This window comes from Canis lupus, chromosome 13, assembly GCF_048164855.1.
Source record: "Canis lupus baileyi chromosome 13, mCanLup2.hap1, whole genome shotgun sequence".
In the NCBI taxonomy this organism is placed as follows: domain Eukaryota; kingdom Metazoa; phylum Chordata; class Mammalia; order Carnivora; family Canidae; genus Canis; species Canis lupus.
Genome location: NC_132850.1, coordinates 6,661,170 through 6,683,631, shown reverse-complemented (window position 1 = coordinate 6,683,631; position 22,462 = coordinate 6,661,170). Strand labels below are relative to the sequence as shown.

Below are 22,462 nucleotides of genomic sequence, written 5' to 3'. Positions count from 1 at the left end.
CCGAGATGGGGGGCACTGGAGGCTTGCAGCTGCCAGGAAACAGCACCAAAAAACCCAGGTGCCGTCGCTAGAAGAATGGGGACGGGTGAGGAGTGGGAGACGAGGGAGGGGCCAGGCTGGGACACACCTGGCCAGCGGCGGGAGTGGGAGCAAGAGATCCTCGGGGATCCGGGCAGCTGTGAAGACCCCTTTCCCAAGCTTTTTCCCTTTCCTGACCCAGACCGCTCACCCCATTTTCTGCCCAAATTTGGATAATAAGCAAGATTCAACGAGCACTCCCCAAGCACCCACTTTGTGCCAGGCACAGCCACAGGTCTCAGCAGCCACCACGGTGATGGAGGACAGTGATGGCACCGACGAACACCTCGGGATGCCTTCTCCGCCGTGTGCATCGGGCCAGGTTCTGTTTCCTCGTCGCTCAAGTGCGGACACAGTCCCTACCTCCTAGACTCCCTGTCTTCCATGAACGACTGTCAAGAAGATGCTTAGCGCAGCATCTGGCACGTCGCAAGCCGGTAAGAGATCATCCTTCTCCTGCCGGGGAGCGCAGTAGCTGCACATCAGCACCGGGGCTGGGGACAGAGACTGGGGCTGGGGACGGAGACCAAAAGGGAAGCACAGCGCCCGCAGCCGGTGCCATGCAGGGCTCCCGGCCCAGGTGTGGGGGACCCCTGCCCCTGTCCCGTGGCCTGGGACCTCCCCCCTCCCACCTGCCAAGGAGAAGGAGGCTTCCATCCTCAGCCACGGAGAAGGTCCTGGCCCCTCCTAGACTTCCGAGGGAAGAGCAGAGACAGACAGGGTCCCCTTCCCGAGCCTTCCGGCCAGGCTGTCAGAAAGGCCTAGGACTTGCAGGCCAGGCCAGGTGACCAGGCGTCTAAGGCCTGTCCGCCTGCAGGGTGGGGGCAGGGGGGACACCGGGAGCTGCCCACCACCCCGGGGAGTCCTCATCACCCTGGGCACCAGGAGATGGACACACCCAGGGTCCTCTGGGCAAACTGGGGAACAGGCCATGGGGCTGGAGGCCCAGTGAGCTTCCCGGACAACGTTGAAGGCGGGCTCAGAAGACGGGCGCGTGGCTCTGGGGAGGGTCCTCGCCTCCACACGGCAGCCTGCGGGTCTCTAAGCAGCCTTCCATGCGCCCACGCATGTCCCTGGACTCCTTAAACAGCTTCCTGGTGGCCTTCCAGCTTCCACCTTCACCCCCATGTAGTCGTTACTGGCAGCCACCAGGATGCCTTCCCAAAGGTACAGATCTGGTTATGTTGCTCCCTTCCTACAGTCCTCAAGGGCTCCCCAGTGCCCTTGGGGTACGGCCCAGCCCCCTCGCCTTGGCTTACAGAGCCTCACACGAGGCCCACTCCCCAGGCCCTACTTTTCCACCTCCCCTCGTCTTCCCCCTATTCACACCGGACCTCCTTGAGGTTTGCTTTTTGTTTTTTTACGTACAAGTCTGAAACACATGAGATTGCAGACATTTGGCCGCGTCCGACCTACAAAGCCGGGGGTTTCACATGGTTCCACTTCACGCAACGGTTTGCCCCTTGGGCATCTACACGTGCTACGTCCTCGAGCTGGGACACATGCCCCACTCGTGCGCATCCCCTGACCTCGCTGCACCTTGGTCCTCCCTCGGCCTCAGCCCGAAGGTCACAGACTCAGGGAAGCCTTCCCTGAAGGGCCCGCAGGCAGCCCACGCAGCCCGTCTGTAACACGCCCTGACCTTGGAGTGATGTCTGGTGTCCGTCTCTCCTGCCAGACTGCAAGCTCCACGAGGGCAAGGAGCACGTCTGTCTTCCTCACCCTTATGCTTCCAGAGCCCAGCACATGGCATGTGTTCAATGAAGGCTCGCTTGGCAAACAACCTCTTGTGTGCCCGTGTGAACCAGACTGAGTCCCGCCCCGTCCAGCTGCGTGACCTTGGACCATCCATCTCCCGTACAGACAGCCATTCCTACATCTGCAAAAGAAGGTCATCGCACCTGCCACAGAGAGGTGTGCAAACGACACGGCCACAGGCGCCAGGGCATCCAGCCTTATCCTGCTCAGAAACGTTGACAGGTCCTGCCTAGGGCTGGCTGCAGCCACCAGTCTCCTTCCGGACCCCTGGGCGTTGCCAACGGATGAACTGCCGCGGGAGGCATATGCAAGACAGAGAGAGACTGACCTTAACACCGTGGCTCACGACCACCGCTCTGAGCTCCGAGTTGACAGAGAAGGCACGTTCCTCTAGGGCCACTTAGAAAGCCTGGGTTCTTATAGCCTCTCTAGCTGCACAGCTGGGGATGCCTGGAATTTCACCCAGAGCCCCTCGGGAACATCCCTGGCCAATCTGTTCTTGATTACCTCCTATAACATGAAGCTTACTACTCCTCAGGTGGCTTACTTCATCTTCAGATAGCACTGAATATGAGACAGCTGGTGTTGAACCAGATTCTGTCTCCTTGGACCATCATCCCACTGGCCCCAGTGCTCTCTGCTGGGACTTCTAAGACCAGGTTTGCTCACCCCTCTACACAACAGCCTTCGGAGACTGAGAGATGACAGCCTTCGCCTCCCCATCACCAAGCTTTAGGTTTTCACCTCCCTCTCGGTCTCCATCCCAGCACTATGGGGCCGGCAAGGGCTAGACCTTATTCCTCTCCAGGTGGGGCCGACGCTGCTAGCATCTGTGCTCAAAGAGTGGGGATGCAGGAGCTCCAGACCTTCCTCCCTGCAGGCCTCAGATCCAGACTCTGGGATCAAAGTAGTTCACAGCAAAAGCCACCTTTTGCCGGGTGAGTCAGGCTCAAAGGCTGCCGGCCCTCCCCAGCCTCTGGGGGAGATGGCTGCCCATGCTGACGGATCACTCCAATGTATTAGGTAGATAAAGAAATTGATTATTCCATAAATCACTGTCTCCATGAAAAAAAATCCCAATTTTTAAAAAAAGAAAATATTATAAATCTGCCCAAGCCCATGTGAGGGCAAGTGTAGCCATCTCAGCTTAATTGCTGGAGAGCTTCTTTGCTACGGCCCTAAGAAAAAGCAGTCCCTGAAGCTACTGGCTCCCAGTCGAGATGTTCCTTCCCAAACCCCACATATGGCCATGTCATGTCATGGATGAGATGGATTTACATTGCAGCAGAAAGAATCTCAATCAGCCAGAAAGAAAAGCTTTCCCATCAAAGGAGACAGAACCATTTCTTTGGAGACAAAAGTCGGATGCTAACCCCGAGCCCCGCTTCTCCTCCCTGCAGACACACTCACCTGCCCCATCTAGAGAAGTTAAGGTTCCATTCTGACAAGAGACAGAGAATTGGCCAAAATGAGCCCAGTGGGATGGGGTGGGGGTGAGAGGTCGATGATGGGGCGTGACAGCTCAGGAGTGAGGAAACCCCCAGAACAATGGAAGTGACCACATGCTTTAGAAGGAGCAAGGCAAGAGGGAGCACACCTGGCTCCCCAGCGGGCTCTGCTGTGTGATTCTTACCTCGTGGCCCCTCCTCTCTGAGCCTCAGAGCTCCTCCCCAGCACCCAGGAAGGGCGAGGAAGATCCCAGCACGGGGCTCTGGTCTGAACTGCAGGTACCTACATGGGCAAGGAACCAGGGCTGTCATGGAAGGTCGCCCCACACGGACCTAGCAGGAGGCCACTGAATCACCACCAGGTCCAGGGAGGCGGCTCCACGCCCCCAGACCCTCAACCACCCCCTTCCCGGTGGCACTCCGCAGCACACAGAGGGGGCGCTCCATAAATATTGGGTGAATCAATGAGTCAGCCCAGAGTCCACGTGAAAACAGCAGGAAATAAACACTAAATTACAAACAGCATAAAAATAGCCACATTTCCAACGCAGATTTCTCTGATTCTGTGAATCCAAGCAGGAGAAGCAAAAACAAAACAAAAAAAAAACAAAAAAAAAAACCCCACAAAACCATCCCCTGTCGATCTCTCAAGCCAGGGCCCTGAAGCAGCCCTGCCCCGTAGACACTAGAACCCACTTCCCCTCCGCCCGACCCGGATCTCTGCCGTGTGACTGCAAGGTGTCACCTTGCTTCCTACATCCTCAGGGCCCGTTTACTCAGACATCGCTCCTTGTTCAGAGGCACGAGCCATCTCCTCTGACTCCATCCTTCAAATGCTCTCAGACTCCTGCGGCCTTTGGCTTCTAAGCCGGGTGTTCCAGCTGACCCCCAGCACCTCAGTGACGGACAAAAGGTCCCCCTTTCTTGAGGCATGCTGAGGCCACTCGCTGAGTGACTTTCCTGTCTAGGAGAGACCTTTGTCAGTACCCAGCCTAAGCTCAAGGCGTTTCAGACGCATCCAGGTGGTGGAGCACCTGGTACTGCTGGGGTTCTTTGGGGAAAACCACGAAGCTGTGACACATTTAATTCCCATCACCTGAACGAGGAGTAATTTTATTTACGAGCAGAAAATACAGCTCTATTATAGGTATGCAGGGTTCCACAACTCAGGAAATAATAACACACAAAATACTTTTAAGAAATCACATTTAGCAGGATAAAAATACCTAGCACAAGCCTACTTACCAAATGCAATGTGAAAGATGATGCTGACAAGCTGAGCAAAGATGCTTGGTATCAGGTGTGATATTTGACAATAGAATGTTCACTCGTTTTGTCATCTGCGACTGCTCCCTAGCAGACAAGCTGTACAAGGCAGCAGAGGCTTAGGAACAATTTACGTGGGGCAGGGGGGGCGGGCAGGTGTAGGAGAAAATTCTCTCTCTGCTCTTCATTTTCCTCTACTGTGAATTTCTCGATTTGAATGACCACAAACAATCGTTCTTACTAGGTACCGTGGGCCTGCTCAACACCTCAGCCTGGTTTGTGAACACCACAGTCCTAGAGGAATAGAATTCGGGAAAAGAATGCCTGTTTAGCAAGACCTTGCAACAGCCACGTCACTCCTGCTAGAAGAGTCTGCGGGCAGGTGGCGCCCACTCAGGACCCCAGGGCCCGACTGCACTCTGTGGTGCTGAACACGGAGGCTGGCGTAAACCTTAATCTCCGGGCCTCTTGGGGGAACTGTGTAGTGGGTACCAATTATCTACCTTTCTAAACACACCTGAATCTGGTTTGGTATTTCTCCTTCAATGTGGAAAAAATGTTTTATAGGTCTGCTTTTCCACCTTGGAAAAATGTAGTCTATCTCAAGACCGCAAATGTAAAGCTTCCACTGTGTGTATGTGTGTGTGTGTGTGAGAGAGAGAGAGATAGGAACGGGGATGGAGTTTTCTTAATAGACTGGGGGGTCAGAGACCCACGTTTGCATCTGATTTTCCCATGGCTCACCAATGGATGGGGCACAAAGCACGTTCCCCTTTTGGTCCTCAATGTCCCAATCTGTGAAAGGAAGAAGTAAGGACAGATACTGTACTCTTGTAGCTTCAACATTTAGGGAGGGGCGTCCTACTTGTGTTCTGGTTCTTCCACGAAGTCCCAAATGGGATGACCTTGCCTGGCCTTCGTCAGCACCGAAAGACTTCCTGGAGCCAGAGAAGGACACAAGGCTCGGCTTCTCTTGCAACAGGCAAGGGATTCAATCTCTCTTGCTCAGCTCTCCCCCAGCCCTCCATCCCCATGGACTGGCCATAATTCAGCTAAACCTGAGAGTTCACCCATATTTTATTTACTGATTCGATGTTACGAGACAAGTAAAATAGACGGCTGTCACCTCTATTAAACTGGGCAGGAAAAATGGCCATGTAGGCAACAGGCTCTTTCTGCTCATAATGTGTCATCTGCTTCCTCGGGGAAGGAAGCAAGAAAGGGGAGGGCATGGCCTCAGGGGAGAGCCGGGTTCTGTCATGTGCTAGAGGGGAAGCCCAGGCTCCACTACCAGCCTGTCTGGGACTCACTCTCAGATACATAAATACGACAGACCCATCAGCCCAGTCAGCCAGGTACTGGGACCCCCAACTTAAGTCTTTGGCTCCCCACTGGTCCAAAGGAAAGTCACTACAGTCATTTGTCAGGCTTGGAATAAAGAATGGCTGTTGAGCCACCCTGGGAAGCATGTGCTAGAGAAGCAAACCTCCAAGTGGTCATTTCTTTTAAGTACACAAGCACATCCACGCGTAAGCATTCACACTCCCCAGAACCCAGACGATGCATGCATCCCCGGGGCTAACAGGCCCAGGCTGATGGTCTATACAGCCTGAACCTCCAGTTTAGCTGTCAACACCTCTGCTTTACACAATGCTTGCATGGAGACCTGTTGTCTATGCATCCTAGTAGGAGTAGGTGATGTGGTGAAGACGGAAAACGGAGGGGCCGGACCGCTGGCTGGCCGCAGCGCACACAGCACAGCAACAGCCCTGCCTGCCAGCTGTCCTGAGCGGCCTGCCTATTAAGGATGAATCACAGAAGCTCTCTTTCCTGGTTCAGCTCCCAGAGGGAGCATCAGAGATGCTGAGGGGCCAGTGGGGAGGAGAGGCAGGTGAGGTCATGAGCCTTTCTTCAGTTTCTTCTTGAAGTAGACAGCTCGTGGCTCCCTCGAGAGGAGACTCATCATGAGACGAACCAGACCAAGGATGTGAAGACCAATCTAGGCCTGTGAAAAGAAGGACTCACTCCTCTAAATATTCCAGCTCTGTCCAAGCTACCTACATGGACAGAGTCTGTGTCAGAACACCCACGACTCCACTAAAACTTTGACTTCATAGAAGAATCGCACAATGTCTTTCGCAAAGTCCTGTTGACCAGAAGGAAGAAGTGTTGAGTTGAATAACAGGGCAGGTAGGTGGACTTTTATTCAAATGACTGTATTTGGGGCCCCTGGGTGGCTCAGCGGTTGAGCTTCTGCCTTCAGCCCAGGGCCTGATCCTGGAGACCTGGGATCGAGTCCTGCATCGGGCTCCCTGCATGGAGCCTGCTTCTCCCTCTGCCTGTGTTTCTGCCTCTCTCTCTGTCTCTCATGAATAAATAAATAAAAATCTTTAAAAAACAAGTGACTGAAAAAAAAAACAAAAAAAAAAACAAGTGACTGTATTTATCAATGCATTCATTTATTCAACAAGTAGTTATTAGTTACTAGGTGCCATGCACTGTGCTAGACACACCGGATAAAGCGGTAAAAATAAGCCATCTGGGGCCACTGCTTGTATTGTCAGTGCTATGGCAAAGGAAGTACAGGGTGCTGTGTGGACCCACAGAAGTGAGTAGGAGTCAAGAAAAGCTTCTTGGAGGAAAAGACACCTTTGCTGAAACCTGAAGGATGACTCAAAGTTGTCGGGGAAGAACAGCAAGAGCAGAGGCCCAGGATGTGAAGGAAAGGCACAGTGCCTCCTGGGGACTTGCATGTTGAGCACAGTGGAGCAGAGAGTGTGTGTGAGGCAAGGAGGGACAGAGTCAGGACAGGTCAGAAAGGGCCTAAAAGCCTAAGGAAGCCAGTGGGGTTTTGAAGTTGGTTAAACTTTAGCATAGTGGATCCTAGATCTCTGAGTTAAGCCAACGGACTTGGACATTGGTCATCCCCTGTCCAACGTGTTGATGGCCAACACAGCTGAAGGGAGGGAAGGCGGGTTCCTCTCGGGCTCAGATGGCAGGGAGCATTCCAGATAACAGAAAGGGAGCCGCGGAAGCTGCATGATCCAGAACAGGGCTCTGTTCGTAGTATAGGCCCATACCCCATTAACCTCTCCGCCACAGACCCCTTGGAGGAAGAAGAGAGGGAAATTCACCTCTACCTCCTGAGGATGGAGAGACCTGAACAGGCTTTGGTGGTCCAGAAACAATGAGTGAGACCTGAAGGTTCAGTGATAGGATTTACTGAAGATAAATGACAGGTCCTGCCTTTAGGCTCAAAAGATCAACTGCCAAAGGGAAGATGAGAGAAGTTATAGATCAGCAGCGATACCTGTGCAAAAGACCGGGTGATCCCCGGAGACCACCAGCTCAGCATAACTCAGCAAAGCAGAATGGCTGCTGAGGGGGTGGGGACGGTGATCTGGGTTGTACACGGAGACACGGAGGCCCAGGTCCGAGGAAGTGGTGCGCTTACTGGGTGCAACTCACAGGCAGCGCGGTGGTTAGCTCTCAACACCATGGGGCAAGAGCGGAGCATCTTTTTTTTTTTTCTTAAGAACTGACCATCTTTAACTTGGAGAAATTCAATTTGGAAAAATGCCTTTATGTTTCCTTCCGTAGGGTTGCCCTAGGAAGCAAATCCAGACCAGAATCAGTGGGCATGGTGATCCAACGTAAGCATAATAGATACCATCTGTTGAGCGCTTCCCACGGCTGTGGTCTAAACACTGTATATGCATTCAGTCATTCAAATCCTCCAAACAACCCTGTGAGGCAGGTACTATCAGTACTATTACTATGAGACATTAATTTGCCCAAGATCCCATGGATGGGAAGTGATGGAGGCAGGCTTCGAACTCAGGCCAGCAGGTTCCAGAGCCTGTGGAATTATCCACAATGCTAGGGCATATTAATCCTCACAATGATCCCATGAGGTCAAAGCTATTGTTGTTCCCATTTTACAGGTGAGGAAATCTAAGGCTAAGAAGTTAAGTGACCTACCCAAAGTGTTAGAGTCTGCGGCAGGGAAGAGGGTTTAAACTCAGACACATGGATCTCAGAACCTATGCTCTCAACCTCCAGGTTCTATGGCCTTCACCAAAACTTCGGGGAGGCAAATTTTAGCGGAAAACATGCAACAAAGGTTGGAATAAGCCAAAACATTTGCAGGAAAGCACAAAAGAGGGTCCAGAGTAGTGAGCTTCCTATCTCAGATGGTATTCAATCAGAGACCCGATATCCACCTGTAAGGAGGGGGGGAGGTCCCTCCAGTGACCTAGACCAGTGGTCTTCACAGAGTAGTCCCCAGATGAGCAGCATCAGCATTCTCTGGGGACCTGTGAAAAAATGCAAAATCCCAGGCCTCGCCCGAAACCTACAGAATCAGAAGCTCTGCAGGGGGGGACCCAGTGGTCTGTATTTTAAGGAGCACTCCAGGTGATTTTGATGCATGCTGATGTTAGAGAACCAGAGGCCTAGAGTGACCCCTGGGGTCCTTTTCAGCCTAGAGTCTGTGATTCTCCATCACAGACAGGAAATGCGATGCGCGGAGCCCTGGGAAGTCCTTGGCTCCCCGCTCCTGCTTTTCCGCCCAATTGGGCAGGCTTTTTGGAATAGCGTATTCCAGTTCTGCAAAGCAGATGCAGGAAGGCTTTGCACAAGTCTCCCTCGTTCCCATATTTAAAGAGCTCATCCCTGCAGTTGTTCTGAGAACTCTATAAACGCCCTTCCATCAGCAGCCTGTCTGCATCAGTCCCTTTAACAGCGCAAGGCTTAATTGTCTCCTATGGATTGGAACCCTCTTCACACAAACTAGAATCTTCGCTCCTTCTCGCTCCCTTTTTTCCCCTGCCTTCCTTAACCACCATTCAGCATGGCACCAAAGGATTTGGAGTCGGAGCTGCCACTCCCCCCGGATCTCACTCCATCTCATTATCTCCGATCTGTATGATCACCATGGGGACTCTCTCCTCCCCGGCTCTTGCCGTGGCCTCATTACCTGATGTCTCCCAGCAGAGCCAGCAGTGTCTATCCCCTGGGGGCCCAGCCTCCAGCCGCAGACCCTCTCTGGGCTGCAGTGGCCTGCCCAAGACGCAAGATCGAACTCTACATCCAAGAAGGACCGAGGAGGACTCCCCGGATCAATTCCTAAAGAGCATCCCACCACCACGCTCTTCTCGGCTCCCGAATACATGCAAAATGCATTTCAACCCAAACGTTGCAAATATAGGGAAGAACCTATATTTGCCATAGGTTGCAGGTATGTGAAAAATAGCAGGCCAGGAGGAGTCTGGGAGCTAACATACAGAAGCATCCTAAAAGGCACCCCTCTGCCTCCCTAACGTGGTGGGTAACTGTCACAGGTAACCCTACCGTCTCCCGTATGGGGGACATGGGTGTGTGGGCAACGGGTAAATGCCACGTATTGAGCTGCACGGACTGCTGAGCACCAGGGTCGGCAGAAGGCAGAGGGCACATAAGAAGCAGACAGCCTCAGAGCTCATAGCCTGATGGCAGAGACATGGCCTCCACCTTTGGGGATCCTTTCTCTCCCAACATTTATTAAACATCAGGTACTGTGCGAAGAGCTTTATAGACTTTATCTTCTTTAATACCCACACTAACTCTGGGAAGATGAATCAGTAAGGCTCGGCCATATGAAATTTTTTGCAGGTTAAAAACATCCGATTATGGTTCTGCTTGACAGTAAGGTATCTATCTTAAAGACGAGGAAACGGAGGCTCCCGGGTAAAGCACCTTGCCCAGCGTCCCAAGGCACGGCCATAGTCAGACTCACAATCTAACTCAGATCCACCACATTTCAACAAACCCCAGACACGCCATGATATTTTGAGGTGCCGAGAGAGGAAAAAAAAATCCCGTAAGTAACCCCCGTTATGATACAGGAGACACACCGATTTCAGAGATGTGAGAGGGCAGAGGGGGAAAGTCCATCTCAGAACCAATGAAATACAGTATCTGACGCCCCAAAAGCTCATTCTGCCTCTTGGTAGTGATGGCGGGGGAGGTGCCCTTACGCCCTCTGGGTCACCTCCTTGTCCAATGGGGGAGGCAGGACACACAGGCGGGGGAGACAGGACACACAGGCGCTAGAGAAAGCCCTCGGCACAGCCACGGGCATAACCAGAGCCAAGGTCAGTCAGCCTGAGTAAACAAGGCACAGCGAGGGGTGGGGACGTGGGACAGTGACGTCTGGGGGAAGGGGAGCACCAGGCTCAGGGCAGTGGGCAGTGGGAACCCTGGACATCACTCCAAAGGAAATAAAACAAGGTAAGGTGGGTTCAAGTTGCTCTGGGCCTTGATGCTATAAAATGTGGCCAAGAGCTAACGAAAACAAAATCAGAATGACCTGTGGTCCTCAAACCCAACCCCTCGGGCCGTGCCTCACTCCCACTCTGGCATAGGGTCTTGTCTCTGGGACACAGAGAGAAGCAGAAGATGGAGGTGACTCCAGGAGCAAACACAGGCATTGGCCCCGGCCCCACGTCCAGGCCACTCAGGGGACAAAGTTGAGGAAGCGTAGACAGTGATGTCTCCATTCGGCCCCCTAGCCACCTCCCTCACCTCCCCCCTAACCCGGCCCCGTGCTGCTGCCAGACTCCCTGAACAGCACTGGGAGGAAATGCTGATCTTCGGACGGTGCTTAAGCTTTTCTTTTTTTTTTTTTAATTTTTATTTATTTATGATAGTCACACACACAGAGAGAGAGAGAGAGAGAGAGGCAGAGACACAGGCAGAGGGAGAAGCAGGCTCCATGCACTGGAAGCCCGACGTGGGATTCGATCCCAGGTCTCCAGGATCGCGCCCTGGGCCAAAGGCAGGCGCCAAACAGCTGTGCCACCCAGGGATCCCTGCTTAAGCTTTTCTGAAAAGATGTCACAGCCCTCTGACTCTGGGAGGCAGGCTGGGAGGTATCATCCCCATTTTACAGATGGGGAAATCGAGGCCCCGGAAGATAACGTGACCGCTCTGATTGTGCTTGTCCCAAATGTGTCACCTCTCTAGGGGCTCCCAGTGATGCAGTTGCCCCCACTTCCTAGAACGGCTCCGTGCCCAGCAGCCACCCTCATCCCAGTCTCCCTGCGTCCCCCAGAAGAAGGAACATGGTGGACAAGAGGCATAAATGTGAATTTGTCTCGGCTCTCATAGAGGTGGCCTGGCGGAAGGGTGGCCTGGGCAGCTCTGGCACTCAGGCCCCCACATCAGACCCACAGCATGTGTGGGACAGCACACGTTCCAGAGCCCGGTGTCAGTGGGCCTTACCCTCCTACTGTCCACCGGTCTCAACTCCCGGCAGGACAGGCTCTATTTAGAAGGTCGGAATGTGACTCTTGCTTAAAAGTAAGATGATCATAAAACCTATTAGCCTGGAAAGGATGTTGGAAGAGGGCGGGGATGGGACTGGGGAGGGAAAGGGAGGTGAGGGAAAAGGAAGATCGAAGAGCAATTCACCAACCACCTGCTCTTGCCAGGTCACTGGCTGGTGATGGAGATGAGGGGGAGACACAGACACGGGGCCTTTTCCTCAAGGCTCTGAATCGAGGTCTTTGAGGACAGCCTGGTGGCTGCCAGGGGGACGTGGAGGCCGGAGTCCCCAGAACAGAGAGATTCTTATTGGGGGGACTAGCCATCCCCAAGGGAAAGTCCATCCTTTATCTCAGGTTGAACTGGAGCATTGGTCAGAGTCCAGAAGCCCGGACAAGGTGGGATGTAGTCATTGGAAGCACGAGTGTTGGCGGGAGGGGTGAGAAAGACCACGCACCCTTTCCTCTAGAGGAAGCACATCGGCCACGCGGCCCATCAGCACGGACAGTGTGACTCTGCAAACTAGCACTGGCAGGGTTAAATGTTGGGGAACCCACACAGCCGTCTCCAGCACCAGGCCCGACAGGGCCCAGCCCGAGGAGGCCACACACAGCCCCCCGGAGCCATGCAGTGGGGGTGCTCCACCCAGCACCCCTGCAAACCGGTGCTTTCCCACCTTCCAACCACACGGACAGTCAAACACACAGGACCAGGAGTCGGGCGGACAGGGGTTCCTATCCTGCATCTCCCACACTGGCCGTGTGATCCTGGCCAAGTGACTTTGCCAAGCTTACTTTCCTTCTGTGCAAAATGGAAATAACGCCCACGGGGTGGCGAAGCCTGAAGAAGATTTGGGGGGGAGGGGGAATGTGGCAGCTGCATTTATTGAGCACTTACTATTCACCCGCATTGCTAGTTGGGCGTCTGGAGCCCCGGGGTACCTGGCACCTGCTAAGTGCTCCTTAAATGACGGCCCTGGTGGCGTCCATGTTGCTGTGCGTGATGCTGACGTCGCTCCAGCCCCAGGTGGGGTCCCAGGCAGGAGACGCCGATGCCTCAACACAGGCACACTGCCCCCTGGTGCTGCTGTCGGGGAATCGGCATCTGGCAGACGAGCTATTGCAGTGAAGGAGCCCGGGATGCTGTCTGCACCAGGCCCCGGGCCCATCCATCCTTCCTTCCATCCATCCATCCATCCATCCATCCATCCATCCATCCATCCGGTGCTCCAGCCCCATCACACCAGCATCAGGCGGACGAACCCTGCTCCTGGAACTTCGGTCCTCCTTGCTGCTGGGCAGGGCCTGGAGGGCTCCAGGCTCTCTTCCGCTGCTGCTGCCTCCGCTGCCCAGCCAAATGGAGCACCGGCTCTCGCCTCTCTGCAGTCCCTCTGGGGGTCCAGGGTAAACAAGGTGGGGCTCAGGCTGAAGCCACAGGAGGCAGGGCAGCTGTCTGTAACAGGACGGAGGAAGCTGGGCCTCAGCAGATCAGAAGCAAACCCAGCTGCTGAGCACAACCAAGTCTCCTCCGAAAAGGGCACCCTAAGCAGCCTCCGCCACCTCCCCTGTATGTGGATGGCCTCATGCCCCCGCCCCCGGAGGAGGAGGGAGACTTCTAATGTCCACAAGGGAATCTGTGCTTCCTCCCCCTGACCCCTGAGGGGGCTCCGTTTCCTAGGGACACCGAGTGGCTGTGGGAATACGGGGGTTCAGGGGGCTCATGGGCCCCAGAAAGGATCCTCAAAGCACCCAAGCAGCCTTGCATTCCCGAAGGGGTGGGGGACTGCAGGGTTGCCCCTCAAAGCCCTTTCAAAATAGCACAGCGGGCTGGACTTTTGAAGTCAGCTGTCGCGCCAGCAACAGGGGGATGCAAGTGACCTTGGAAGAGCCCAGTCAGGACACAGTGCCGGGCTCACCCTGCAGAAACCACCTCTAAAAAACCCCAGATCATCCTGATGTCAAATGACTGCTAAGCGCAGTGCGAGGCAGGCATCAAGTAGAAATTAAACTCCAGCTTGAGGAGGAGGCAAGCCCAGACTGACAGGAGCGGCTGGGCTGGGAAGTGGAGGCAGAAATTCCTCAAGTTAATGCCTTCCAAGGCCCCTCGGGCCACTCCCAGGTCTTGTCTGAAGCTATTTACTTCCAGGGGGGAAAACCCTATTGATCTTCATTCAGCTCCTGTCTGCTCCTACTAGGCGGCAATGTCTCAGCGCATCACCAGTCACGGTAAGAAATTCCTCATTGTTTTACATGCGGCTCCCAAACTAGGGAGATGAATGTTAGGACCGTTTGGGTGAACTGATGGCAAAAGATCGGGATGGACAGCCGGGGCTGGTTGGGGCACTCTGGGGGAGGGGCTCTCATTCCCCAGGGACGGACTGCTGCGCTTGCCCGCTGGGCCCCCCATTCCAGGCTCGGGGCCTTGAGGCTCCTCTGATCTGCTCTGTTCTGCTCTGTCTGTAGATGCTCTGAGAGTCCCGAGTGGAGCCAGCCCTTCCCTGCCACCCCCACCCCCACCACATACACCTGCTTTATGTCTCTGCAGTCATTTGGCTCCGAACCTCCCCCTGGCTGGCTAGAGATCATCACCAGCCACTAGAGCTCCCCAGCTGCTGCCACCACTGTCTGGTTCCCTTTTCAAGTTCCAAGCTGGCCTCGTAGCACGAGGGAGCCTCGTGGAACCGTGAAACCCATGATGACACGGACAGCACAGTGCCCACCAGTCTGCACTCGGACGTACTCTGGAGCCACGGAATATCCCAAACCATCGCAGCCAACCCAACAGTTCACAGGTGGGGAAACTGGGAGAAGGGGCAACAGTGTGATTTGACCGAAATGGCTCAGTAAGCGGGAAGATGACGGAACAGGAAACCCAGGCTTCCTAGCTCCCGGCCTCGGGCCCCTGCATTTCAGCTTCTAGGTCATGCAGCCAGGTCCACGTGAGGTCACTGAAGCCCATCTGGCTGAGGGGACCCCTGCATTAAACGGCTTTCCATGAGTTAAGACCAGAATCTGTCTCCACAATAATAACGATGATAACAGTAATAATAAAACGCCGAACAATATGCCTTGAAAACCTTCAATGAGCAACACTTGATAATCACACGCAGATACATCTTCCACATATTCATATAAAATAATCAATGATCATTTTTTCCCGCACACTACAATCCAATTACTCTCTCTCCCTCGCTCTCTCCCTCACTCTCCTTTGTTACTTGCAAACCATCCAAGCAATCAATGCCTTGACCTCTCCCTCTGATAGACACAATTACAAAAAGACAGAGCAATGCAATTCATCTATTCAAGATGGATTGTTTGAACACTCTGTCACACTGCTGAGCTATCCATCTCCTTGTCTAAGAGGAAATTTCAGCCCCCAAAAAAAGGCACAAAGAAAGGGGCGGGTACGCTGCTCTCTGGCCCAGAGAGCCCCTCAGACACCTGCAAGAAAACCCTCTCCCAGGCTGGTGCTTGGGGATGCCTGCTGCTATAGGACTCGGCTCCAGGCACAACGGGAGCCCGTCCCGGGAACCAGAAACACCCAGCACACTCCGAAGCCCAATTTCCAGGACCTCAATTCCCACGGCCCCGGTCAGAGCCCTGGAAACCCACGGGTGGATCAGAAAAGGGAGATGGTGTCGGACACAGCCAAGGCGGTGTGTCTGGGTTTCGGCATAGGATTCTGTGTGTGTGTGTGTGTGTACGCGCGCACTTGTGCACGCGCTCCCATGATGTCCACTGTGGTTCACTGGCTCCAGCTAAGGCTCCAGCTAAGGCTCCAGCCTGGGCTCAGAAGGATGGAAGTTCAGCTCCCCAGGAAGCTCCAGAGAAGCCCAGAGGCCTCAGAGCCTTCTCATCCTCCGTCCAAGCTGGCACAGCTCCGGCGGTCACGTTTGGCATCCGCACAGCACCCCAGTCCTCGGGCTGGGAATCAAATGGGGCAGGCCTCTCAGATATAAATGGCTTGGGCCGACACGCTAATTAATCCTGGGGCTTAATACGAAGAAGATTAGAAGAGAGGAGGGCTTTGCCATCCTTAATTGCATTATTACAAGCTGAACCCAAGAAAGGGCAGGCAGGCTGGGGCTTCCCCTCAGAGCGGTGAGGAGCCCCCAGTGCAAGCCGATTCCATAGCAAGAGGGGGCAGGTAAGGATACATCATCCTGCCCCTCCTTCGCTCATCTTTCTGGGGTTGTCCTCATCTGCTCCTGATTTCCAGGGCCCCCAAAGACCTCCATCCCTGAGGCTGGGCTAGGAGTGTACCCAGCTCCCCGCCGCCCCCACCCATGCAGGGGGAAGAACCATGGAAGAGGAACCTGCAATGCGTGGGATGGGCACATAGCACCTTTTAGGTCTCCCCTCCTTTCTCCCAAGGGCACCCTACCATGTAGGCCCCTGAAAAACCAAGGAAAGAAGGAAGGAGGAGATAAAAGAAGTGCTGGCCCACTACTAAGGGGACCGCCTGCCCCTGGATGGGTGACCAAACCGGGGAACTGGGGCAGGCAAAAGAGCGGAGATAGAAGAGGTATCTGGCTTGCCAAGAGCAGCCCCGGCTGCAAAGGGTTAAGCGTGACCGTGGGGGATGTCCCCAGAGCCCCTCACTCCCGGACTCCTCTGCCTTCTGGTGTGAGTCGTTGGGGGTCCCAGGAATGGACTGAAAGACCCCAGAGTGGACAACAGCGCTAAGGGCTGCGCTCTACCCCCATCCGGATTGTTTATAGTTCAAGACATTGTGGGATCCAAGAGTGAGCCTCGGAGACAGACCCCCCACCCCCAGATTCCTGACCGCCTCCTAGGAAAACCCGACCTCGGTTCCCAGCACCCCCTCACCCTCTAGCAGTCGGTGCCTGGAGAAGAGCCACAAGGAAGGACGGTGGCTCCGGCTCAGCAGAGCTCTGGCTGCCTTGTGCCGGCTGCTGGCGGCGGCGCCTCGCGAACCCAGGCGGCCCAGGTCTCCGGCCTGGAGGCGGGCGCGGGGCCTGCGTGGCCGAGGCTCCCGCGTGGCCAGGCCGGGCCTGCACCCCGAGGGGGCCCCCCCGCATCGCCGGGAGCGCTGCCTGCAGGGCGCCTGGGGCGGCCACAACAAAGTTAAAGCCCCGAGTAAGAGTCTCGGGCGGCGGCGGCTGGAGAGCGGGGATGCCAACCTCAGAAAGCCTGCGCGCAGCCCCGCCAGCCGCCGCCAGCTGCGGAGGGATTTCGGCTAACTTTAAAACCCGCTCCCTTCCCCCCTCCCACCCCGACCGACCCACCTGGGGCTGCCCCTTCTCTGCCCCAGGTCCCAGGTCGCCGGGCCGCAGGCCTCCCCCTCCACGCCGGGAGAGAAGACCCAAAGCCCCCGCTCTCCATCCTGCGCAGCGGCCGCCGCGTCCCGGCCGCTGGAGCGGTGCCCCCGGCGCAGGAGAGGGGCCTGCGGGGAGCCAGGAGGGAAGAGAAGTTGGCGCCTTCCCCAGGGTTCCCGCGGCGCGGAGAAGCCGGGTCCCAGAACTCGGGGCGGCCGCGCAGGCTGGCAGTCGCCGGGAGATGGGAGATGGGAGATGGGAGATGCGCCCGCGCCCGCGCCCGGGCCGGGACTGGAACGCTCCGCTGCTCTCCATCAGCTCTGGCCTCCCCCGAGCGCGCCAAGGGCCCCTCGCCCGCCGCCGTCTCCCCACTAAGTGAGGCCCGTGACCCCGGCTTTGCAACTTTGTCCTCCCCAGAACGACCTCCCGGTGGTCACCTGCCCCCCACCCCCAGCCCCTGGCAGCCTGGAGAGAGGTCGGGGGGAGGAATAAACCCTCTTGGGATCGCGTTCCTCGGCGCCCCCACCCCACCCAGCTCCATCCCCGCCGCCGCCCGGGCGCAGCGAGACCCCGGCTCCGGGGAGCCCTTACCGATCCGGATGACGTGGGGCATCCCGCGCGAGTCCGGGATCCAGAAGGCGCACACGAGGAGCCCGGCCCAGTATTCCCAAACCAGACTCCGGGGGCGCCGCCAGGGAGCGGTCATCGTTGGGCGCCGCCGAGCGTGCCCGGGGCGCGGCCGTGGCGGGCTCCCCGGGGCGGCAGCTCTAGGCGCGGGCGCGCAGCAGCCCCCGAGGCGCCGCCTGGCCCAGCTGCCCGGCTCCCGAGCGCCGCTGCGAGTGGGGGGCGCCCCGCGGCGCCGCGCACATCTTACTGGGGGGCCGCCCCGCCGGCGCCCGCCCCGCCCGGCTGCCGCCCACGGGCCGCCCGCGAGCGCGCGAGGCTCCCGGGCTCCGCTCGGACTGCGCTCGGGCTCGGCTCCCGCGCGGGCTGCCACCTGCCCCGGCTGCCGGGCGCTGGCGGGCGGGCTGCACGCGTCTCTCCGGCCGCTCCTCCTCCAGCCGCCGCCAAGGCTACCGCCCGGGCTCGCACAAAGCCCCGGAGTGGAGTTGCACGCGCGCACACACTCCCTCCCAGCCCCCTCCCCGCGCCCTGCCTCCCGCCGCCCGCGCTCCCTCCGCGCACTCCCCCGCGCACACACGCACTTCACACTCACGCCCCGAGGCGCACACTCGCGCGCTCACACCTGCGCAGGGGGCGGGGGGTGGCGGGGACGGGGACCCCGGGCCCGGCTCTCAGGGGGACGCCCGGAGAGCGAGGACGCCCCCCTGCTTCCCAGCTGTCCCCATCCGCCCCGCCGCCCCCCAGCCAGTCCCTACAACTGCGAGGGCACGGAGCCGCGGAGCCGGGCGTGCAGCGACAGAGCTGGCACCGCGAGCGGGCGACGGCGGCAGCCTGGCGGCCCGACCAGCTGGAGGAGACGCGCCCGCCGAGCGGAGGGACGCGCAGCCCGCCGTCTGCGGAGCCTCGCCTTCCCGCTCCCACGCAGCGGGCGCAGGCTGGACGGCGGCGGGAGCGCACCCGGGGGCCGCGGCCGCACCGAACCCGCCCTCCGAGCTGGGGCTGGGCTCCGGGGAGACCGAATTCAAACAGAAGTGTCCGCCGCGCTGGGCTGGGGATGCTGCAGGGTCTGCTAGGGGCGGGCCTGGCCCGCGGACCCTCTGCGGTGGAAGGTGGCACTTGCCAGCGCCCTGCAGCCCCCGCGGTTTCCGAGGCCAAATCCTGAAGTCCGGAGGGCATCTGAGATGCACCTGGTACTTCCCATCCTCGTGTTCCCTCAACCGTGCAGGAGGCGCTAGCCCCCTTCCCCTTGCCTCCTGAGAAGGATGCAGAGACACCCGGCAATGGTCATGTCATTGCCGTGGGAGGCAGCAAGACCCACGGGGTGGGGGGGGGGGGAGAGGAGGGGAGCAAGCTAGAAAGGGTTAAAAAATGGGGGGAAAAACCTTGTTTATTAGCAATAATAAATTTTTTTTTTCAAGTGGCGCTGGGTGTCGAGGGAAAGAAAGGGCTGTGGAGCGAGTCTGGAGCAGGAGGCTGGGAATTACGCAGTTAGGCGAGTTTAATGACCTTTTTGACAGAGACAAAGCGCCCGCCCGATACAGTAGATAAATAAACGGATCTGTCACCGGGCAGCGGCTAGGCTGTGTGTGGATTTATTTTTCTCATTTAAATAATTTGATCTATTCCATCATTCCCAATCTCTCCCATTTGCCAGCTGTCTGGTAAGAGCATGGCCCCCAACATCTGAAAAGCAAATCTTTAATTTTCTTACAAATAGACTATCAGTCCAGCCCTACCCCGGCTGTTAATTTGCCCCGTCTTTTCTTTCCCTTCCCTTCTGTTCTGGAACTAGGGGACGGGACGTGGGCATTGTGTGGAGATGTGAATATTGCAGCGTGGCCAATCCTGCCAATTGGAAGGGGACTCCCTCCCACCTTGCGGGGGAGGCAGCTGTGGCGGTGGGAGGAGGATTTCCCCGGCTCTTCTGAGAAAGGGAAGAGGTGTGCAGTCTTGAGGCCGTCCTCCAGCACTGGACAGCCAAGAGAGGCTACTGGGCACCGTCTTTGCCAGACTTGGGCCTTCCTCACCCCGGAGCAGGAGCGGCTGGTTTCCCAAGCAGCCACTGGAAAATGTTGCCCAAGAGACCAGGGGGAAGGACATGCAGACCAGAGCCAGAGAGGCAGCAGCTGCCACCTCTTGATAGAGAGTAATGGGCCCCAGTGGGTCCCAGCAAGGAGGAAGCACAGGAGAGGGGAGCAGAAGGCCCCCCCATACAGCCGGGGGAGTCTCTTCCTTGAAGAAGTCACACCCCAGCCCTATTTAACCTGGTTTAGTTACTCCAAGGAACCAAAAAAGTCCTGGCTCTTCTCTAAGGAAGGAGATCCGGTGCCCTGATGGGGGGAGAGGAGAGGGGATTTGGCAGGACCTGAACTCAAGGCAAAGGATGCGGGGGCTCAGAAGGCATCAGCAACTGGCAGTCCTCCAGGAGGGTTAGGGGGTGGGGAGGAGGGGAGAGCCTGGGTGCTGATTCTGTTTGGTCATCCTGCAAGCAGCCTCTTGCCAGGAGAGGGGTCGAGTGCAGGAAACTGGTGGCACACGGCAGGGAAACTGGGAAGCAGAAAGGGAAAAGGTGGGGAGGGTCTCCTCCAGGGAAGGGAATGGGCAGATTTGCACCCTAGATTAGAGCCCTGTGAAAGGCCAGGGGTGGGAGGGATGAGAGGTGGGGAGCAGGGGGAGAAGGAGGAGCCCCCAAGAAAGCCCGCACAAGGGAGGCCGAGGGGAATCGGAGGGGACCATGTGACCCTGTCCCCTGCAGGCCCCTCGCCAGGTCTGGGGGAGCGGCACGGGCTGGACGTGGCTCCTGCCGCATCCCAGAGTGGGCGGGTGTTAGCGGGTGCTGCGGAAGGAGGCTTCCCTCTGCTGCCACGTTGGCTGCGGTGGGAAACAGCCTCCAGCTGCAGAGGCTGTGGGGCTCCGTCACCGGGCCGCAGCCCAGGGGGAGCCCTGGGTCCCAGGGAAGCTGGCTGAGCCGGCCGGGCGCGGGCCCTTACCACGGTCCTAGCTGCGAGGCGTCCTGGGGCGCAGGGGTCTCCCAGGCCGGCAGCACCTGCTCCCTCCGGGCTGGGGAAGGGGAAGGGTGCGATGCTTTACAACAAACCACCAGCGATGATACCCTTGACTGCTGGTATTTATCACGTTTTCTATATTCGGAGGCGGTCACTCCCGTACCTCGTAGCTGGCGCGTGTGCATCCCTTCCTGTAACCCTGCCCGCGGCCTGCTGGCTTAGGATCCCTGGGGTTTTCAGTTTACAGTAAGGACCCCAGCCTCGGGGAGGTTAAGAGGCCCAAAGTTACACAGCTAGGATGTGACCTTCCTCCTTCCCCCCCTCCCTCCCTCCCTCCCTCCCTCCCACCCTCCCTCCCTCCCTTCCTCCCTCCCTCCCCTTCTCCCTTCTTCCTTTCCCCCTCCTTTCCCTCCTCCCTTCTTCTCTCCCTTCCCTTCTCTCTTCCTCCCTCCTCCCTTCTTCCCTTCCCCCTCCTTTCCCTCCTCCCTTCTTCCCTCCCCTTCTCCCTCCTTTCCTCCCTCCCCTTCTCCCTTCCTCCCTCCCTTCCCTTCTCCCTTCCTTCCTCCCTCTCTCTCTTCTCCCTCCCCTCTTCTCCTCCTCTCTTCCCCCACCTCCCTTCCTTCCCTCCTCTCTTCTCCCCTCCCTCCTCCTTCCCTCTTGCCTCCTTCCTTCCTCCCTGTAATACTTATGGGCCATCACTGCCAGACATTGTGGGTGAAGAGCCAAGATCTGCATGTGGTCCTATCTGCCTTCTAAGCTTGCAGCCTCAACCCTTGTCCTGTCCTGCCTGGACTGAGCAGGGGATGGGCTCCAGCAGATCCCCCCGCCCCAGCTCTGCTGGAGGCCCACTGGGGCTTCTGGCTGCTTGCAGAAAGGTGACGAGCAGGATAGGACTGGGGCAAACTGGAGCACCCCCAAGCCCAGGAGGAGAAACCTGCAGCCCTCTGTCCCTGTGGTGAGGCACGTCTTCAGGCTGTCCTGCCACCAGCGGGCACCAGGGCTGGCAGGATCTCAAACTGCCTCCCCTGGGATTGGGAGCCGCCAATCCTGGCTTTTCGAATTGTTGGTAAACAAGTCTACCCACCAGCCAGGCCTCGGCTCCTCGCTCCCCCACGAGGCAGCCAGCGCCGGATTTATGAGGCCTCCAAACCTCATTCAGACTAATGCAGCTTTTCATTCCAAAATAAAAGGGGCCGCTGTCTGAAAGGACAAGTGCTCCCGCATTTCATTAACATCCCCGAAAATGGCTGAGCTGGCCCAAGTCGCTGCCAACCAGATTCATGTCTCCCACTGGCTCACAGGTGGGGGTAGGGGAGGAGGAAACCCTAGCTGCCCGCCTGGCCCCTCCCGGCCCCTCCCGGGCCCTCCCGGCTTCTGCTGGGGCGGGAGGAGCATCCCAGTGGTGGCCAGGCGGGCTCATTTGGATGAGTCCCCTGTGTGCGCATTTTGTTTAGACCGATCCACTCCAGCCCTCAATCCCCCCACAATCAGGGTGAGTGATGAGGCCCTGGGCTCGAGTTACCGAGATTCATGATCTCCGCTTCCCAGGGAAACCACCGAGCACAGGCTTGTGGTTGCTGAGTGCAGATTCCTAGCACTGGAGTGCCCTCTGCTGAAGCCTGCCTCCCTTCATCTCCCTTCAGGCTGCCCGGGCGGGCAGGCCGCTGGCGGTGGCTGGATGCTGGGGCCCGGCCCCT

The 22,462-nt window shown here is 57.3% G+C and overlaps 1 protein-coding gene across 1 annotated transcript in view; it reads right to left on the bottom strand.

The window, feature by feature from the left end:
* GRIK3 (glutamate ionotropic receptor kainate type subunit 3) overlaps window positions 1-17,898 on the bottom strand; it is a 222,499-nt gene extending 204,601 nt beyond the window's left edge. The window contains exon 1 of the mRNA XM_072771904.1: window positions 17,728-17,898. Within this exon, the coding sequence (XP_072628005.1) occupies window positions 17,728-17,842 (115 nt within the window). The 5' untranslated portion in view covers window positions 17,843-17,898. The remainder of the gene's footprint in view (window positions 1-17,727) is intronic.
* Window positions 17,899-22,462: the final 4,564 nt, after the last annotated feature.